The 19,042-nt window shown below is 45.0% G+C and overlaps 1 protein-coding gene across 5 annotated transcripts in view; it reads left to right on the top strand.

Moving 5' to 3' along the window:
- Positions 1-19,004, top strand: part of LOC111956751 (ATP-dependent 6-phosphofructokinase, platelet type-like) — a 37,276-nt gene extending 18,272 nt beyond the window's left edge. For 2 of the 5 annotated variants that reach the window (XM_023977325.2, XM_023977324.2), the window contains exons 9-22: positions 3,571-3,663; positions 4,008-4,133; positions 4,366-4,430; positions 4,621-4,690; positions 6,917-7,063; positions 9,835-9,905; positions 10,059-10,146; positions 12,920-13,072; positions 14,001-14,165; positions 15,849-15,910; positions 16,313-16,424; positions 16,553-16,652; positions 16,891-16,996; positions 18,002-19,004. In XM_023977325.2, the coding sequence (XP_023833093.1) occupies positions 3,571-3,663; positions 4,008-4,133; positions 4,366-4,430; positions 4,621-4,690; positions 6,917-7,063; positions 9,835-9,905; positions 10,059-10,146; positions 12,920-13,072; positions 14,001-14,165; positions 15,849-15,910; positions 16,313-16,424; positions 16,553-16,652; positions 16,891-16,996; positions 18,002-18,143 (1,500 nt within the window). In that variant the 3' untranslated portion in view covers positions 18,144-19,004. Of the gene's footprint in view, positions 1-3,570; positions 3,664-4,007; positions 4,134-4,365; positions 4,431-4,620; positions 4,691-6,916; positions 7,064-9,834; positions 9,906-10,058; positions 10,147-10,837; positions 10,991-12,919; positions 13,073-14,000; positions 14,166-15,848; positions 15,911-16,312; positions 16,425-16,552; positions 16,653-16,890; positions 16,997-18,001 lie in introns of all 5 variants that reach the window. The other 3 variants (XM_070436683.1, XM_070436684.1, XM_070436682.1) reach the window with 3 other exon arrangements.
- The last annotated feature ends 38 nt before the right edge of the window (positions 19,005-19,042 follow it).

Here is a 19,042-nt window from a genome sequence, read left to right as displayed (position 1 = left end):
ATCGATTCGGGCGCCGACGGGAGCTTCCTGTACCGAGGTGTCGTTACCCAGTTGGGCCTGGACACTGTCACACTCGATTCAACCCCTCGATGCCAACGTTCTCAACGGACAGCTCCTCGCCTGTGTCTGTGAGAGAACTGTCCATGTCATCCTGTCTCTCTGGAAACCACCAGGAAAAGATCAGTTTCCACATAATCGACTATCCTTACTCCCCCCTGGTTCTTGGCCATCCATGGTTAAAGCTACACAACCCACAGATTGACTGGACTGCTGGAAAGGTAATCACTTGGAGTTCATTTTGTCACTCTAATTGTCTACATTCTGCCCTTCTCCCTGCCTTTTCTGTGCCCCAGTTCATTCTAGAACCTCCGGACCTGTCATCAGTTCCTCCAGAGTATCACGATCTAGCTCCTGTGTTCAGCAAGCACCGTGCCCTGTCGCTGCCGCCTCACTGGCCGTACGACTGCGCCATTGACCTCCAGCCTGGAGCTCCTCTTCCCAGTAGCCGGTTAATTAACCTCTCGCCCTGAGCAAGAGGCTATGGAGAGGTACATCCAGGATTCTCTGGCTGCAGGACTTATCAAGCCATCTTCCTCCCTGGTGGGTGCTGGGTTTTTCTTTGTGAAAAATAAGGATGGTTCACTGCATAGACTTCCGTGGGCTGAATAATATCACAGTAATAGAGCAAGTACCCGTTGCCACTCATCAGCTCTGCTTTTGCCCCCCTCCATGGTGCCACAGTGTTTACCAAACGCAACCTCCGGAATGCCTACCACCTTGTCCGCATAAGAGAGGGGGACGAGGGGAAGACTGCGTTCAACACACCACTGGATCACTTTGAGTATCTGGTCATGCCTTTTGGTCTAACTAACGCCCCTGCTGTTTTCCAGAACCTAGTCAATGATGTGCTGAGGGATGTGATTGGACACTTCATTTTTGTCTATTTAGATGACATCCTGATTTTTTCCAAGGACCCTGAGGCTCACCATCAACACGTTTGCCAAGTTCTTCAACGGCTGTTGGAGAATAAGCTTTTTGTTAAAGCTGAGAAATGTGAGTTCCATGCTGCTTCAGTGTCTTTCCTTGGTTATATTATTGCACAGGGACAGTTACGTATAGACCCTACCAAGGTCATGGCAGTCACAGAGTGGCCTGCGCCCTCCAACCTGAAGCAGCTACAGCGTTTCCTGGGGTTTGCACATTTTTACAGACGTTTCATCCGCAACTACAGCCGTCTGGCTGCACCACTCTCACCTCCACCTTCACTCCATCCCAATGGACTCCTGAGGCAGAGGCAGTATTCCTGGAACAATGTTCTATCTCAAGCGTCGCTTCACCTCCGCTCCGGTCCTTACTCAGCCCAACCCAGGACTCCAGTTCATCGTGGAGTTGGACGCCTCTGACACCGGGGTAGGTGCTGGCTGTTCTGTCTCAATGTTCCCCCTCTGATCAGAAGGTCCACCCATGTGCATTCTTTTCCCCGTAAGCTCTCACCTGCAGAGAGGAATTTTGACATCGGAAACCGGGAACTCCTGGCAGCTAAGCTGGCTCTTGAGGAATGGTGTCACTGGCTGGAGGGCTCTGTACCCCCTTCATCGTGTGGACTGACCATAAAAATCTGTCCTAGATCCAGACTTCCAAACGTCTGAACTCCCGGCAAGCCAGGTGGGCCTTGTTCTTCGGTAGATTCAATTTCACACTCGCTTATCGCCCCGGTTCAAAGAATATCAAGCCTGATGCCATCTCCCGCCAGTTCACCACCGACAGAACAGATACCGAGAAAGAAGCCATTGAGCCATCCACCTGCATCATTGCCACCGTCGCCTGGGAGATCGAGTCCCGTATCCSCCAGGCTCAGCAGAACCAGCCTGATCCGGGTAACGGTCCAAGGAATGCTTTGTTTGTTCCAGATTGTGTTCGCTCTGTTCTTCAGTGGGGCMMTTCTACTCACCTCACCTGTCACCCTGGTATGAACCGGACCCTCGCCTTCCTGCATCAGCGCTTCTGTTGGCCCGCCATGGAGAGAGATGTCCAGGAGTTTGTCTCAGCCTGCTCGGTTTGTGCTCGGAACAAAACTTCCACTAAACCTACTTCCGCACTGCTGCGCCCTATTCCCTTACCCACACATCGCTCTGGACTTCGTCACTGGCCTTCCCCCATCTAACGGTAACTCCGTCATCCTCACCATTATTGATAGGTTTTCCAAAGTGGCTCACTAGTCCCCTCTCCAAGCTCCCGTCCTCCAGGGAGACTACTGCTAGTATCCCATGTGTTTTGTCTGCATGGGCATTCCCACTGACATCGTTTCCGACTGGGGACCCAACTCCCAGGTATAGAGATTCTTCTGTTCAGCTCTTGGTATCAATGTCAGTCTTTCTTCTGGATATCACCCCCAGACCAACGGCCAGACCGAACTGGCCAACCAAGAGATGGAGACTGCCCTACGCTGCGTGACTTCTGCTAACCCTTCTTCCTGGAGCGCTCAGCTAACCTGGGTTGAATATGCCCACAACACCCTCACCAACACCTCGTCAAGTATGTCACCTTTCGAGTGTGCTCTGGGTCACTAACCTACCTTGTTCCCCGCCCAAGAGATTGAGGTTGCGGTTCCCCTTGTCCAGGACCATCTGCGCTGTTATCATCGTACCTGGAGGAAGGCTCAGGCTGCCCTTCTTCGTGCCTCCGACAGGACCCAGTCCCAAGCCAACCGTCGCTGGGTCTCAGCCCCAGTCTACACCTCAGGTCAAAAGGTATGCCTCTCATCAAAGGACCTGCCATTGAAGGTGGCATCGAAGAAACTGTCCCCCCAATTCATTGGCCCCTTTGAAATTGACCGTGTCATTAACCCCTCTGCTGTGCGCCTGAAACGCCCAGCCTCTCTCAGGATCCATCCTACCTTCCATGTATCCTTAAATTAAACCTGTGTGCTCCAGTCCCCTGTCTCCTCCTGCAGCAGCTCCTCCACCCCCTCGGCTCATCGATGACCATCCTGCCTATACCGTCCGGCGGCTTTTGGATGTGCGTCGTCGGGGTGGCGGCTGGCAGTACCTGGTGGACTGGSARGGATAYGGGCCKGAGGAGCGCTGCTGRGTGCMCCRCCGTCACATTCTGGACCCCTCCCTCTTACGTGATTTCTATACCTTACACCCAGATAAGCCTGGTCGGGGGGGGGGGGCTCCTGCTCCTGCTCCTGCTACGCCCTCTATTGCTCATCCCGTGTCTCCTTGAACTGCTGCATAACAGGAGGCTCACTTACTGTGTACATGACAGGAAGTGTTTTGCATGTGTCTACAGTGCTTGTGCTTTCCCCTTCTGTCTTTCTTCCTGAGAAATAGCATGTCATTTTCATTCTCTTTCTGCCATACATAGTGTATTATGTAACATAACTCAAATACCACGTTTTCAAATAGTCAATAGTTAGTCCCAAATGACACACTATTCTTTATATAATGCACTACTTTAGATCAGAGCTGTCTGGTCAAACGCACTGCATTATATAGGGAATAGGGTGCCATTTGGGATGTAACCAGTGTTATTTAAGTGCTCTCTGATCTTCCTCTCCTGCTATAGCTAGTTGTTAGCTGTCTGGGGTTTGACACCCGAGTCACCATCCTGGGTCACGTCCAGAGAGGAGGAACCCCCTCTGCCTTCGACAGGATCCTAGTGAGTGGTACATCCGCATACCAATTTTACATCATTAAAAGGCACTTACAGTTTCAGTATTGCTTCCCAAATGGCACCCTATTCCCTATATAGTGCGCTACTTTTCAGTTGGAGTCACAGCCATTTGTGCTGCTGCTTGTCTAATAGCTGCATAATATCCCTGGTTTGTTTGTTTTGGTTAGTGACCATGAGGCAGCCAAGGTTTCAGAGTGGTCATCATAATTTAAAGAGCATGTCATGTCATACTATTAAGCAATTTCTAACTTGAACTTGGAGTTACAGTATTTTCCCAGTGTCCCAAGTCACTATTAAAATACAGTGTAACCTTTGACCTTTCTGTCCAGGCCAGTCGTATGGGAGTGGAGGCGGTCCTGGCCCTGCTGGAGGCGTCAGACAGTACCCCGGCCTGTGTGGTGTCTCTGTGTGGGAACCAGGCTGTCCGTCTGCCCCTCATGGAGTGTGTTCAAATGGTAAGTGCTGTTGGCCTGCCACTTACACTGTGTGTTCAAGATTGCTTTACTCAACTGTAAATGAAGCACACATATGGAGTGATAGCCTACCCCATTTTAGTGGTGTGTTTTTATGTTGTACACCCCCAAGTACTTCTACCTACAGTATACATTATAGATATATTATGAATTAAGATAATTAGTAGGCTGTTGATTAGAGACAAATTACCATTCTTAATTATTTTCTCAATAGACACAAGATGTCCAGAAATCCATGGACGATAAGAATTTTGAGGAAGCCGTGAGACTGCGTGGGAGGTACATTATCTGACTCTGTGTATATAGGACATTTCTTTGGTAAAATAAACATACATCTCTGTATTTGGAAGCTTCATTGAATTGTGATTGATTTTCCACTGGCCTTTAAAAGCTTATGCAACTCAGTAATGGAGGCTTCTGGAGAATGGTAGAAGGATGAATAACAGTATGTTTCATTAATATTTTGCAGGAGTTTCGAAAACAACCTGAACACCTACAAACTCCTCTCTTACCACAAAGCAGACTCTGAACTCCCAAATGTAAGTAACCTCAGATAACCCAAGATATAATGAATAATGTACATACACAAAGTAACTGTGACATTCATATTTATTTCCTCCTAACTTTTGTGTCATTCCAGCATTTCTCAGATTTGCGCGTTAGGATCAGGGACTTCCTGTTGAGGTGCATTGTGGGTCATGCGGAGGTCTTTTTGTGACAGTAACATTGTTTGTTGAATTGCTTGTGTCTTAAGGGGATAGGAGGAGGATGAGCCCCCGTATAATGTATGTACTATACTGTAGCCTACTATACTATAACAGTTCTAGCTCAGTGCTCCTAAGTGCCAACTATTAGTTGCAACTATATCTATTTTWAATTATTATTTWAAAAAATTAAACCTTTTTCTCCCCAATTTTGTGGTATCCAATTGGTAGTTACAGTCTTGTCTCATCACTGCAACTCCCGTACGGACTTGGGAGAGGCGCAGGTCGAGAGCCGTGAGTCCTCCGAAACACAAACCAACCAAGCTTGCTTCTCGACACAATGCCCACTTAACCCGGAAGCCAGCCGCACCAATGTGTCGGAGGAAACACCATACACCTGGCGACCATGTCAGYGTGCAGTGCGCCTGGCCCGCCACAGGAGTTGCTAGTGCGCGATGGTACAAGGACATCCCTGCCGGGCAAACGCTCTACTAACCCGGACGACGCTGGGCCAATTGTGCGCCGACCCATGGGTCTCCCGGTCACTTGAACCCAGAATCTCTAGTGGCACAGCTAGCACTACGATGCAGTGCCTTAGACCACTGCGCCAAGTTGCAACTATAGCTATACCTTGTCTGATACCAGTCTCAACGTCAACAGTGAAAAGGCGACTCCGGGATGCTGGCCTTCTAGGCATAGTTCCTCTGTCCAGTGTCTGTGTTATTTTGGCCATCTTAATCTTTTCTTTTTATTGTCCAGTCTGAGATATGGCTTTTTCTTTGCAACTCTGCCTAGAAGGCCAGCATCCCGGGAGTCGCCTCTTCACTGTTGACGTTGAGACTGGTGTTTTGCGGGTACTATTTAATGAAGCTGCCAGTTGAGGACTTGTGAGGCGTCTGATTCTCATTCTAGACACTCTAATGTACTTGTCCTCCTGATCAGTAGTATACCGGGGCCTCCCACTCCTCTTTCTATTCTGGTTAGAGCCAGTTTGCGCTGTTCTGTGAAGGGAGTAGTACACAGCGTTGTACGAGATCTTCAGTTTCTTGGCAATTTCTCGCATGGAATAGCCTTAATTTCTCAGAACAAGAATAGACTGATGAGTTTCAGAAGAAAGTTATTTGTTTCTGGCCATTTTGAACCTGTATTCGAACCCACAAATGCTGATGCTCCAGATACTCAACTAGTCTAAAGAAGGCCAGTTTTATTGCTTCTTTAATCAGGACAACAGTTTTCGGCTGTGCTAACATAATTGCAAAAGGGTTTTCTAATGATCAATTAGCCTTTAAAGTGATGAACATGGACTAGCTAACACAACGTGCCATTGGAACACAGGAGTGATGGTTGCTAATAATAGGCCTCTGTACGCCTATGTAGATATTCCACTAAAAAGCAGACGTTTCCAGCTACAATAGTCATTTACAACATTAACAATGTCTACACTGTTTTTYTGATCAATTTGATGTTATTTTAATGGACAAAAAAAATTGCATTTCTTTCAAAAACAAGGAACTTTCTAAGTGACCCCAAACTTTTGAATGGTACTGTAAGTTATTACAACGCTTATGAGGTCACTCATTATACGTGGGGTCTATCTGTCCATGATCTTACTGTGATCATGTGATTGACAGCTAAATCATTTTCCTAAGCTCAGAGCCAGTGGTCTATGTGAATAAAGTACAACAGCCTATAAAGATGTAACATCTTGGAGCCATAGCATGAGGCCTTGTTAGAGATTATCAATGCATGCTGCCCCATTCTCCGCAGAGACAACATTTTTGCCAAGCCTTTACAGCATTTCTCCTGAACATCAAGCACTATGTGCTCCTATATTGTATACAGAGGGATCTGCTGTTGATATGTGTGTCAACGGCTTGGAGTTGGGGCCAATTCTATTTCAAGAATTGGATAAGTGCCATTTATCTTCAATGAGTGTTTTGACATGAACTGAATTGAAACAGAATTGACGCCATCCTCGCTGTCTAAATGTGTGTGTGTCTGCGCATACGCGCGTGTGTGTGCTCGTGTGTGTGACGGTTGTGCTGTGCTGTTGATCCTCAGAGCTCCTTCAACGTGGCTGTGCTGAACGTGGGTGCCCCCGCGGCGGGCATGAACGCAGCTGTTCGCTCTGCCGTCAGGGTGGGCATCAAAGAGGGGCACAAGATGTTTGCCGTTAATGACGGCTTCGAGGGATTCTACAAGGGACAGGTACTGGCGTTAAGACATAAATCTGTTTTGTTTACCTTGTTGTCATTTCATTCTTGCCCAATGAGGATTATTGTCCCTTATCACGCCCCTATGACGCCTACTTCCTGTTATTGTTAGTAGCGTCTCACTGCCACATGATCAACAGGTCAACGTGATAAGAAGACATTAAACACATTTTGACCGTATTTGTCCCCTAGTATTGTTAACACCATAGAAATAGTTCTGTTGTTTACACCATATCTTGAAATCACTAGCAAAACCAGAATACTCTGCATATTTGATCAAAAGATATCAGACAGTGTTGGCTGTGATGAAAACATGACAGCGAAAACAGGTAAGCTATAGGTTATAGTGACCTTGTTGACTGGCTCTGCAGAGTAGAACAGTAGCTGGCTAGTGTAATACACTTTTCAAACCAAGATGTTTTGCCGCCAACTTTAGCATGCTGCCAGTTTTTTTCCATATTTTCTTTATATCTGAAAGGTGTTGCAGGCAACAAAGCCTGTACTTTTATTTCCGCCGACCGAACTAGTCATGATTGCGGTATTATTTAAAAGTCCCGCCAACCCCTCTGTATAAATGTCCCCTTTCATCTTACTGGCTTTGTCATTATGAAACAATATAAACACAAAAACGACTGTCTGCATGACATCGCAGCAGCCTGGTCCAAATAGCAACATTACAGTAAGCCATTTACTTTCACTTTCACCCCTTCTCCCTTATGGAGGCCTCTCTCTCACCCCCACTCTCACCCCTTTTCCCTTATGCAGGCCTTTCTCTCACCCCTACTCTTACCCCCTCTCTCTTATGCAGGCCTCTCTCACCCCATTCTCATCCCAAATTCCCAGGCCTCTCACCCAGTTCCCAGGCCTCTCACGCCCACTCTCTTAGCCTCACCCCCACTGCCTCTCTCTGTCACTCTCTCACCCAAATCTCACGCCCTCACCCAGGCCTCACAACAATGCCTGGGCCATTCTTTGTTTCGAAGCCCTGGGCACTCAACTGGAGGAAAGCATGAAGGCAGGGATAAGTGATTGAAAAGCATTGACTGCTCATCCTGACATTGACTAATGCTACTGTACCTCGGCCAACACTGGGGGATGAGTAAGATGTGGGTAGAGTGCTGTTGGTAGATTATAGCCTGCGTGCTACAGTACAAACAAGCTGTCAGCTCAGCGTTCAACACCATAGTGCCCTCAAACCCCTCCAAGCACATCACTAAGCTAAGGACCCTGGGACTAAACACCTCCCTCTGCAACTGGACTTCCCGACGGGCCGCCCCCTAGATGGTAAGGATAGGCAACAACACATCTGCCACGTTGATCCTCAACACGGGGGCTCCTCAGGAGTGCGTGCTCAGTCCCCTCCTGTACTCCTTGTTCACGCATGACGGCGTGGCCATGCGCGACTCCAACACCATCATTAAGTTTGCCGACGACACAACAGTAGTAGGCCTGATCACCAACAACGATGAGACAGCCTATAGGCAGGAGGTCAGAGACCTGGCAGTGTGGTGCCAGGACAACAACCTCTCCCTCAACGTGAGCAAGACTAAGGAGCTGATCGTGGACTACAGGAAAAGGAGGGCTGAACACGCCCCCATTCACATCGACGGGGCTGTAGTGGAGCTGGTCGAGAGCTTCAAGTTCCTTGGTGTCCACATCACTAGCAAACTATCATGTTCCAAACACACCAAGATAGTCGTGAAGAGGGCACAACAATGCCTATTCCCCCTCAAGTGATTGAAAAGATTTTGCGCGGGTCCTTTTCAGTCATCATCGTTTGGTAGGGCAGCTGCTCGGCATCCGACTGCAAGGCGCTACAGAGGGTAGTGTGTACGGCCCAGTACATCACTGGGGCAAAGCTTCCTGCCATCCAGGACCTCAATACCAGGCGGTGTCAGAGAAAGGCCCTAAAAATKGTCAAGTACTCCTCCCACCCAAGTCATAGACTGTTCTCTCTGCTACCGCACGGCAAGCAGTACCGGAGCGCCGAGTCTAGGTCCAAAAGGCTCCTTAAAAGCTTCTACCTCCAAGCCATAAGACTGCTAAACAGTTAATCAAATGGCCACCCGGACTATTTGCATTGACCCCCTTTTTTACGTTGCTGCTACTCACTGTTTATTAATCACTTTACCCCTCCCTACATGTACATATTACCTCAATTATCTCTACTAACCTGTATCCCCCCATATTGACTCGGTACCCGTACTCCCTGTATGTAGCCTCGTTATTGTTATTTTATTGTGTAATTTTATTTTATTTTTTTACTTTAGTTTTATTATTTTTATTTTTATTATTTGTGCAAATATTTTCTTACTTACTTTAAAAACAACGCTGCATCAATTATCTCTACTAACCTGTATCCCCCCATATTGACTCGGTACCCGTACTCCCTGTATGTAGCCTCGTTATTGTTATTTTATTGTGTAATTTTATTTTATTTTTTTACTTTAGTTTTATTATTTTTATTTTTATTATTTGTGCAAATATTTTCTTACTTACTTTAAAAACAACGCTGCATTGTTAGTTAAGGGCTTGTAAGTAAGCATTTCACCTGTTGTATTCAACGCATGTGACAATTTTTTTGGGGGGGGGATATTGTCATACAAAGCAAGATAAATGTTGATTGTAAATCTGATGTGCTTGATTGCTTTTTAGAATGTAATTCATTCATTTAGCGTAAATGCTAAACAGCTTTTTGGAGACTACACAGAACACATTTGAAACCTCATTCTCAAACACAGTTTTGTTGTTTTTGTCTCCACACAGATAAAGGAGATTACATGGGGAGATGTAGCAGGTTGGACCGGCCAAGGGGGGTCCATACTGGGAACAAAGAGGTAGGCTAATGTTTATGTCTGTGGGACCTAAATGGCAACCTATTCCCTATATAGTGCACCACTTTTGAACAGGGCCGATAGGGTGCCATTGAAAAGAATCAACATTGACTTATTGTAGTGTGTAGATGATTGGATTTTTATTTCTAATTTCAGAACCCTTCCAGCGAAGCATCTTGATAAGATCGCTGAACAAATCAGGATACATAACATCAATGCTTTGCTTGTTATCGGTGGATTCGAGGTATGTAGAGCACATCACAGCATCAAGTACATTTTACATTCACAGTTTAATATTTACATTTTATATATAATATGTTTACAATATTATTACAGAATTATACCACTATTTTGCAGTACCAAAATGTATATAGTACTTTGTATAATTTTGAAAAGTTATTAACATTAAGCGTATGAGTAAAATTGGAATCTTTGAGTGATACTGAAACATATACTCTCTTCTCATGTGTCTTTGTATCTTTTTCTTAAGTGTTTCACGCAGTTATATTCATTCATTTCACAATCTAAAGTTACAAAATATTCTCCATTATTTCATCCTATAATAATTAAGAACATATTTCTGTATGTTCAAAGAACCCCTTTTAGGCTCTCTCCTCCCTGTGTGTCCCTCCCCATCTCTGTGTGAGTTACTGTGTGGTGCTTCCTGTCTGAGTCACACTGTCCGTTGTGATAGGCCTGGCTCCCTCACCCTGGCTCCGCCCACCTTGTCTCATCTTTACTCATGGCTGTGTCCCAAATGGCACCCTTTTCCATATACAGTGCACTACTTTTGACCAGGGCTCAGGGCCCTGGTCAAAAGCCCTCTGGGCCCTGGTCAAAAGTAGTGCACCACATAGGGAAAAGAGTGCCAGTTTGGGCAAACACATTAACTCCTCGCTCTTAAGCCCTGGCTCTGGCTCTGCCCTGTACTGCAGGCCATCCTGGGAGTCATAGAACTGTCYGCCGCCCGGGAGAAATATAATGACTTCGGTGTCCCTATGGTTATGGTCCCTGCCACAGTCTCCAACAATATACTGGGCTCTGATCTCAGCATTGGCGCAGACACAGCTTTAAATGCTATTACTTATGTAAGTGTGGCTGGGGATCAGAGGTCGCGAGGTCAGATGTGTTTAGAACACCTACCAGCCAATCAGAATAAAGGACTTCACTGATTGCAGCTTKGGGCGTTGCGTGTACCAGCATCACAACAGGCTGAACATAACTAGGTCTAACCCAAACACACCATACTGATTTGTGTTGAGCTAGGTGTGCATGTGCTCCTATATCATCTGAAGGAAAATAGTTAGGTAGAGTTTAAAAAGCCTTAGAAGGGAATAATAAACACAGTGAAATAGCAAGATAAGGTATGACAGCTCATCGTCTGATCAGCTGCAAACAATGTATAAATTAGAAACAGCAAGCCGTTATAAAACGTGTGTTTTCATTCAAGCTCAACCCATGCAGAGGTAAAGTAGTATATGATTAGGGGCCGGTTTCCCGGACACAGTTTAAGCCTTGCCGTAGACTAAAAAGCACTTTCAATGGAGATTCTCCTTATGTTTTTTTAGTCCAGAACTATGCTTAATCTGTGTCTGGTAACCGTCCCTGTAAGTCTAGGTCTTTCAGTCTGAGGCTTCTGTTGTTGCTGGTAAATATCACGATGAAGATCCCAGGTAAGTGATAGATACTGGCATGAAGTGACGTCAGTGGCATGTTTTTGACCCTGCGGCTAGCGTTGTTCTGCCTGCAGCTGCACCTTTCTATGCTTGTTTACTAAACACAATGAGTTGACTTGTACCTGGTCTGGTTTAACACAACAGTTCATCCTATCCTGCTATCTCTACAACACTCCTATCCTGCTATCTCTACAACATCCTATCCTGCTATCTCTACAACACTCCTATCCTGCTGTCTCTACAACACTCTATCCCGCATCTCTACAACACTCCTATCCTGCTATCTCTACAACACTCCTATCCTGCTATCTCTACAACACTCCTATCCTGCTATCTCTACAACACTCCTATCCTTCTGTCTCTACAACACTCCTATCCCGCTATCTCTACAACACTCCTATCCTACTATCTCTACAACACTCCTATCCTGCTATACATTTGTCTACAAGCCAGTTGGATGAGGTGGAGGTTTTTAAGGGAATGGTATTAATGAAGGAGAACTAGTAGTAGTAGTAGTAACATTTAGATGTCTTCTCTAACCAATATTTTTACTTTCACCCATCTAGTTGATTTTAATTCCATCATCAACCAAAACTAGATTTTCACTAAGCATCTGAAAAGCATTTGAATAGTCACTATACTGTATTGGAGAAGGAAGTGAATTCACTTAAGTAACCTACTTGTTGTGAACAAACACAGTATCTTATTTTGTGTTTACTGAGAATCTATTGCTAATAGTGAAAAATGGAGATTGAATGTGTCATAKAACAGTATTAGACTATCTAATTGTTGTCTTGAACCAGGCCAGACCTCCATCTTGTTTTGAACACTRTCTGCATCGGTAGTGTACCTCACGAATAACAGCCAGCATTTTTCCACTCGCGTACAAACATTCCCTCACGTCGTRAGGCCAAGTGCAGTGTCGCCAGGCTGCATCGTGACAGTCTGAGTCTACTGTTATTTCCACGTCAACACTTCTGTCTGTCTGCCAGCCAGGGTGACCAACCAACCCCGCCCCTCTCTTCTTTACCAATGGGATGCCAAGCCAACCCCCCTATCACACGGAGATAGCCACCCTCAGGATACACACACAGACACTACATTTTCTAGATCAGGCCCTAGTAGGGTAACAGGAGGTTCTGCCTCCCAAATGAGAGCCTATTCCTTTTATTGTGCACTACTTTTGACCAGAGTCCCATGGTCCCAATAGTGCACTGCATAGAGAATAGGGTGCCATTTGAGACAACGCCCATAGTCGGGGTAAAATGAAGTAGGGGCTCTTTTTGAGTCTGAGAGTGCCCCCCCTAGTGGTCTAACACGTTTGTGCCGCACCACCTCCAGGCGTTTGAGTGTCTGCTGCAGCTCTATGAGGCCCGGACCAGCCATGAGGACTTTTGCATCCCGATGTGTGTGCTGCCTGCCACCATTAGTAACAATGTGCCCGGTACTGATCTGAGTATCGGGGCAGACACTTCCCTCAATGCCATCGTGGAGGTAAGGTAGAACTCACATAGTCTGGTCCCAGATCTGTTTGTGCTCTTGCCAACTCTATTGCTGTCATTGTCAAGACAAGCATGACAAGGAGTGACAGGGAGTTGGCATGATAGCACATACAGACTGGCACTCAGGCAAGAACTCACAGCTTTCAACAGGGGTGAAATTATACCGTACTATTGAAGTTATCAACCATCACTCGATTTGTATTATTATGTGGTATGCTTTCCTAGAGATCTACAAGTATACTTATGAGCATTGTATTAGCTAAAATACAAAAACAAAAATAGTTTAGTCAAGAATTCTCTTATTGGACAGACCCTAGTTGACATTGTGGAAAAGAAGAATGCACAAATGTACTTGGGAATATAGACTGACAACAGACACAGACATTTCCCGCAATTTCTCTCCCACATTTACACAGACTTACACAAGCACACTGTACACAAACCCATTTCTGTGCACTTACAACATGCATACTTTAATAGTTAGAATTACTCTTCCCTTACTGACTGTTTTCTGCTTTAGTGTTATGGAAGAATTCTTTATCAGACTGCATCCTGGTAAATCTTGCAATACTGTTTGTATTTTACGATCGTATTATATTGTGACATGGAGCATGTTTTGGGCAATTGTGTGAGCATTTGATACCTACTGTATAGACAGCATTTTTGTATGTACCTACTACCTAACAAAATAACATTGTCTGCAAGCTATTGATAACCATACAGTGGGTGTGTCACAAATTGCACCCTATTYCCTATAGTGCACTACTTTTGACCAGAGCCTTATAGGCCCTGGACAAAAGTAGTGCACTACATAGGGAATAGTGTGTCATTTTGGTTGCATAGGGAATAGTGTGTCATTTGGGATGCAACCAGTGTGTCTATTTGATCTGACTATGAGCATCTATGTGTGTGTGTGTCAGACATGTGACCGCATCAAGCAGTCTGCCAGTGGGACTAAGCGGCGTGTGTTCATCATTGAGACCATGGGGGGGTACTGTGGGTACCTGGCGAGTGTCGGGGGGCTGGCTGCGGGGGCTGACACTGTCTACATCTATGAGGAACCCTTCAACATCAGAGACCTCCAGGTGAGGACCATTGTTTTACAAAGGGTTGCAACCATTGTTTTACAAAGGGTTCCGTCAACTTTCCCAAAAATCTCAGTTTTTATAGAAATCCTGGTTGGAAGATTCTCGGAATCAGGAGGGAATAAACAGGAAATTCGGAAACCTCCAACCATGATTTATGGAAAATCTGGGGAATTTTGGAACCCTAGTTCTACACAGTATACAGTACATTGTTACAAATGTAAATGTTTACATCATAGTTAATTCCTCAGTGGATACATGTGCAGCTGTGACAACTTTTTAAGTTGAAGCAGTTTTTTTAGTATGGAGAGCAATCTCCATGTGGCTGTCAATGGTTATATTGTCCTATTTATACAGTGCTGTACAGTACAATTAACACTCCAAGGAAAGAGCATCCTTGACAGCAATGTTTGTATTCCCTTTATAGTGTACTACTTTTGACCCTGGTCAAAAGTAGTGCACTGTAAAGGATGGGGTGGCAGGGTGCCTAGTGGTTAGAGTGTTGGGCCAGTAACCGAAAGGTTGCTGGATCGAATCGCCGAGCTGACAAGATAAAAATTGGTCGTTCTGCCCCTGAACAAGGCAGATAACCCACTGTTCCCCGGTAGGCCGTCATTGTAAATAAGAATTTGTTCTTAACTGACTTGCCTAGTTAAATAAAAAAAGGAAACATGTTTCCTCTTGGGATGCAACAAATTACTGAACATATCAAACTAACTGCACTCTGTCCAGCTGCCAATCACTCTCCTCCCTCAGCGCAATGGGGCCTCTATTTTAGGAGTGCTCAGGTGACCCAGATACAGTACGTAGATAAGGCAGTTATTAATAGGTGGAGAGCATCATTATTCCAGGAGTGTTAAGCTCTGATCAAGACAGATCACATTGTTATGGTTTGAGGAGGTCTACTCAACATCACTAGAGAGAGTTGTTGATGTGCCAGTTCTTATTGTCCAAGAGACACATTGCTGTTTTCAGGTACACAACAGTTAATAGATCCCCTCAGATTATGGATAAAATATGCAGTCTCCTTCTAAGACCAGACCAATGACATCAAAATGAAAGTATTATTTAATGCAATGAATGTTGTGGATATGCTACATTGTGAAACGAGGTGATGCTGATATTTACCCATGTGTTGCAAAGAGCACACACAGTATAAACAAAAGATCGTGTTGATTTTGTATAATGAGTGGTCTACCATAATGTTCAAGCTGTAGCCTACATTGATTGGAGTGAATGGCGTACATTGATTGGAGTGAATGGCGTACATTGATTGGAGTGAATGGCCTACATTGATTGGAGTGAATGGCCTACATTGATTGGAGTGAATGTCGTTACATTGGATTGGAGTGAATGCGTACAGGAATTGGAGTGAATGCGTACATTGATTGGAGTGAATGGCCTACATTGATTGGAGTGAATGGCCTACATTGATTGGAGTGAATGGCCTACATTGATTGGAGTGAATGGCGACAACGCATCTAAATGGACAGAAAATCAGTAAGACGTGAGCCACCTCCTGGTCACCAGAGCCCACTGCAGCACTCTGTCCCTGAGACACAGCAGAGAAATKAGCTTCATTCTGCAGCTCTGAAAGTTCATGCAGGTTAGAGATAGAGGAGGAATACTCTAGGATACTTCAGACTTCTCACAGCTAATGTGAGGATTTTCTCACTGGTTCAGTCCAACGTCGAGCACTTGACAGAGAAGATGAAGACGGGGATCCAGAGAGGCTTGGTGCTGAGGTGAGTAAGGCAGAGCTCACGTCCTGCATGATAGCCTGTTAACAAGTAAACAGTAAGTTAACAATAAAGGCATATGTACGTAGCCAGCTATGTATGATAGTCATACTATCTTTATGCCATACTGTATAGGCTATTAATACAAATTGTCTAATAAAACTCTTCATTTGTATGTTAAAATATAACCTTTTTGGAACTATTTATCACAATTATAGCCAGTTTATATTGTGAACGGGCCCTAATTCTTCCTGTACTGTTGATATTCTATGGAGGCTCTATCAAGGCCACTCATCATCGCTCTGTATAACTGAACTGAGAGGGAAGAGTCCCCCTGTAGCGCAGCAGCATGACAACTGGAACCTTGACATTGTGTGTACGTGCATGCGTGTGTATGTGACGTGACAGGAATGAGAACTCCAACGAGAACTTCACCACAGACTTCATCTACCAGCTGTACTCTGAGGAGGGGAAAGGAGTGTTTGACTGTAGGAAGAACGTGCTTGGACATATGCAGCAGGTATGGTTAGCTCATTACCCACGCACACACAGCTGTGTATTCCACATAATATTATTAGCCTACTCCAACCCTAACCCATGAACCTGACCTGAGTAAAACAGATCAATTGTTTTTATTTATTTCCAAAGGGAGGTGCTCCTTCTCCATTTGACAGGAACTTTGGAACGAAGATTGCAGCAAAAGCAATTCAGTGGATTTCAAGAAAGCTAAAGGAGTCCTATAAAGACGGTACTGTACATGTACTGAATGTAGTTCATAAATCCTTTTTTAGTACTGACATGATGTGGCTTCTAGTTTCCCTGTTGATTAAGGATATATTCCAAATGGCACCCTATCCCTATATGGTGCACTACTTTTGACAAGGGCCCATAGGGCTCTCTAGTCAAAAGTAGTGCACTATATTTGGAATATGGTGTCATTTGGGACATACATAAATGTGTGCTGACTGTATTCCCTTACCATGCAGGGAAAGTGTTCGCTAACACAGAGGACACGGCCTGTTTGCTGGGGATGCGTCGCAGAACCATGGCCTTCCAACCAGTAGTGCAGCTGAAAGATGAGACAGACTTTGCGTAAGACAACATTTACAGTATCTTCAGGCACAGCACTTAGACCTACACAGACACCCGTTTAGGCTTTCAACCAATGACTGCTCTTCAAATGAGAGATAGTAATTTTTCTGTGTAGATCTCCATAGTAGCACATAATGAGAAGTACAATTATTTATTCAATATGACTGACTAATGCTACTTCAAATCAAATCAAGTGTAGACCTTACCGTGAAATGCTTCCTTACAAGCCCTTAACCAACAGTGCAGTTCAAGAAAGAGTTAAGAAAATATTTTCCAAATAAACTAAAGTATTAAATTATAAAAAGTAACACAATAAAATAACAATAACGAGGCTATATACAGGGATACCTGTACCGAGTCAATGTGCGGGGGTACAGGTTAGTCGAAGTAATTTGTACATGTAGGTAGGGGTGAAGCGATTGTTCAGCAGTCTTATGGCTTGGGGGTAGAAGCTTTTGGTCCTAGACTTGGCGCTCTGGTACCGCTTGCCATGTATATAGGTCCTGGATGGCAGGAAGCTTGGCCRTGTACTGGGCCGTATGCACTACCCTCTGTAGCGGCTTACGGTCAGATGCCGAGCAGTTGCCATACCAGGCGGTGATGCAACCGGTCAGGATGCTCTAGATGGTGCAGCTGTAGAACCTTTTCAGGATCAGGGGACCCATGCCAAATCTTTTCAGTCTCCTGAGAGGGAAAAGGTGTTGTCGTGCCCTCTTCACAACTGTCTTGGTGTGTTTGGACCATAATAGTTTGTTTGTGATGTGGACACCAAGGAACTTGAAACACTCRACCCACTCAACTACAGSCCCGTTGATGTTAATGTGGGCCTGTTCGGCCCGCCTTTTCCTGTAGTCCACAATCAGCCACTTACAACTCCTTACAACGTTAACCCGTTCAAACGTATAGTGGCAAGTTGAATTGTCTTTATGGTCTCTCATACACAGTATGTGTGTGTGTGTGTGTGTGTCTGTGTGTGTGTGTGTGTGTGTGTGTGTGTGTATATAGCCACAGGATCCCTAAGGAACAGTGGTGGTTGAAGCTTCACCCCCTGATGAAGATCCTGGCTAAGTACAAGACCAGCTACGATGTGTCTGACTCTGGCCAGCTGGAGCCAGTGACCCGGGTCAGGCCCAAGAAGGCAGACTGAACAGACCATCTAGCCTTGCTGACCAGCACAGTCTGACCAGCAGATATTTAGTTCAGACTAGATAGGCTAGTCTGTAGAGAGGCCTGGGCTGCTCTGAGCTGATCTATTCAGTGTGACTTAGCCTTTGTCATGGTAACTCTTACCAGCACTTTTCGGTCCATCCCATTCTTATGTCTCCTCACAAACTCCACCCTTCATCCGAAGTATGCACTTGCACACTTTCTCTTATGGATTTTACAATGGTGAAAACTGCTTCCAGCCAACGCTTATGCTTTTAAAATCATGACTGGGAGTGTGCAAGTGCACACTTCTGGAAAATKATGGAGAATCAGGATGTAGCTTGAGTCTACTCCCATAGGTTCTTCTTCCCTCCATTTTCTTCTAAAGGGAGAGCTGACTGTCTCCCAACACCTACTGTAGGTCTATTCCACTGTGTGTTGTTACTCTATATTTGCACTTTGTATCAAACCTGGGCTGTGTGGCACTTAAAGGGATAGTTCACCCAAATAAATTTTTTTTTTTTTTTTTTTTAAACACAGAGGTTTTCTTACCCTGTAAGCAGTTTGTGGCACTTAAGAGTAGGTTAAGAGTAGGGGCTGTATTCAATCCGTGTTGCAGAAATTCAGAGTTACAGCGTTATTGAAGTGCAATGTTCCCGCGTTAGCTGCACATGTCGGCTCAGTAGGAAATTACCTTTACATCGCTTCASCGATACAGATTGAATAGAGCCCTGGGTCATGTTTGTTCTGCTGCTGTATTATGTTGCATTTGTGAAAACCATTATTATGCAATATAACCTTGTTCTAATATGTTGACTCACTGTGTGTTTTCTCCAATTAAAGAATACTTGTGAAACCTCAATCACATCAACACTATTCAATATGAGATCAGAGGAAGGG

This window comes from Salvelinus sp. IW2-2015, linkage group LG32 (genome assembly GCF_002910315.2).
Source record: "Salvelinus sp. IW2-2015 linkage group LG32, ASM291031v2, whole genome shotgun sequence".
NCBI classification, from domain to species: domain Eukaryota; kingdom Metazoa; phylum Chordata; class Actinopteri; order Salmoniformes; family Salmonidae; genus Salvelinus; species Salvelinus sp. IW2-2015.
Note: the sequence above shows the minus strand (reverse complement) of the source record. Positions and strands in the feature narration are given on the sequence as shown.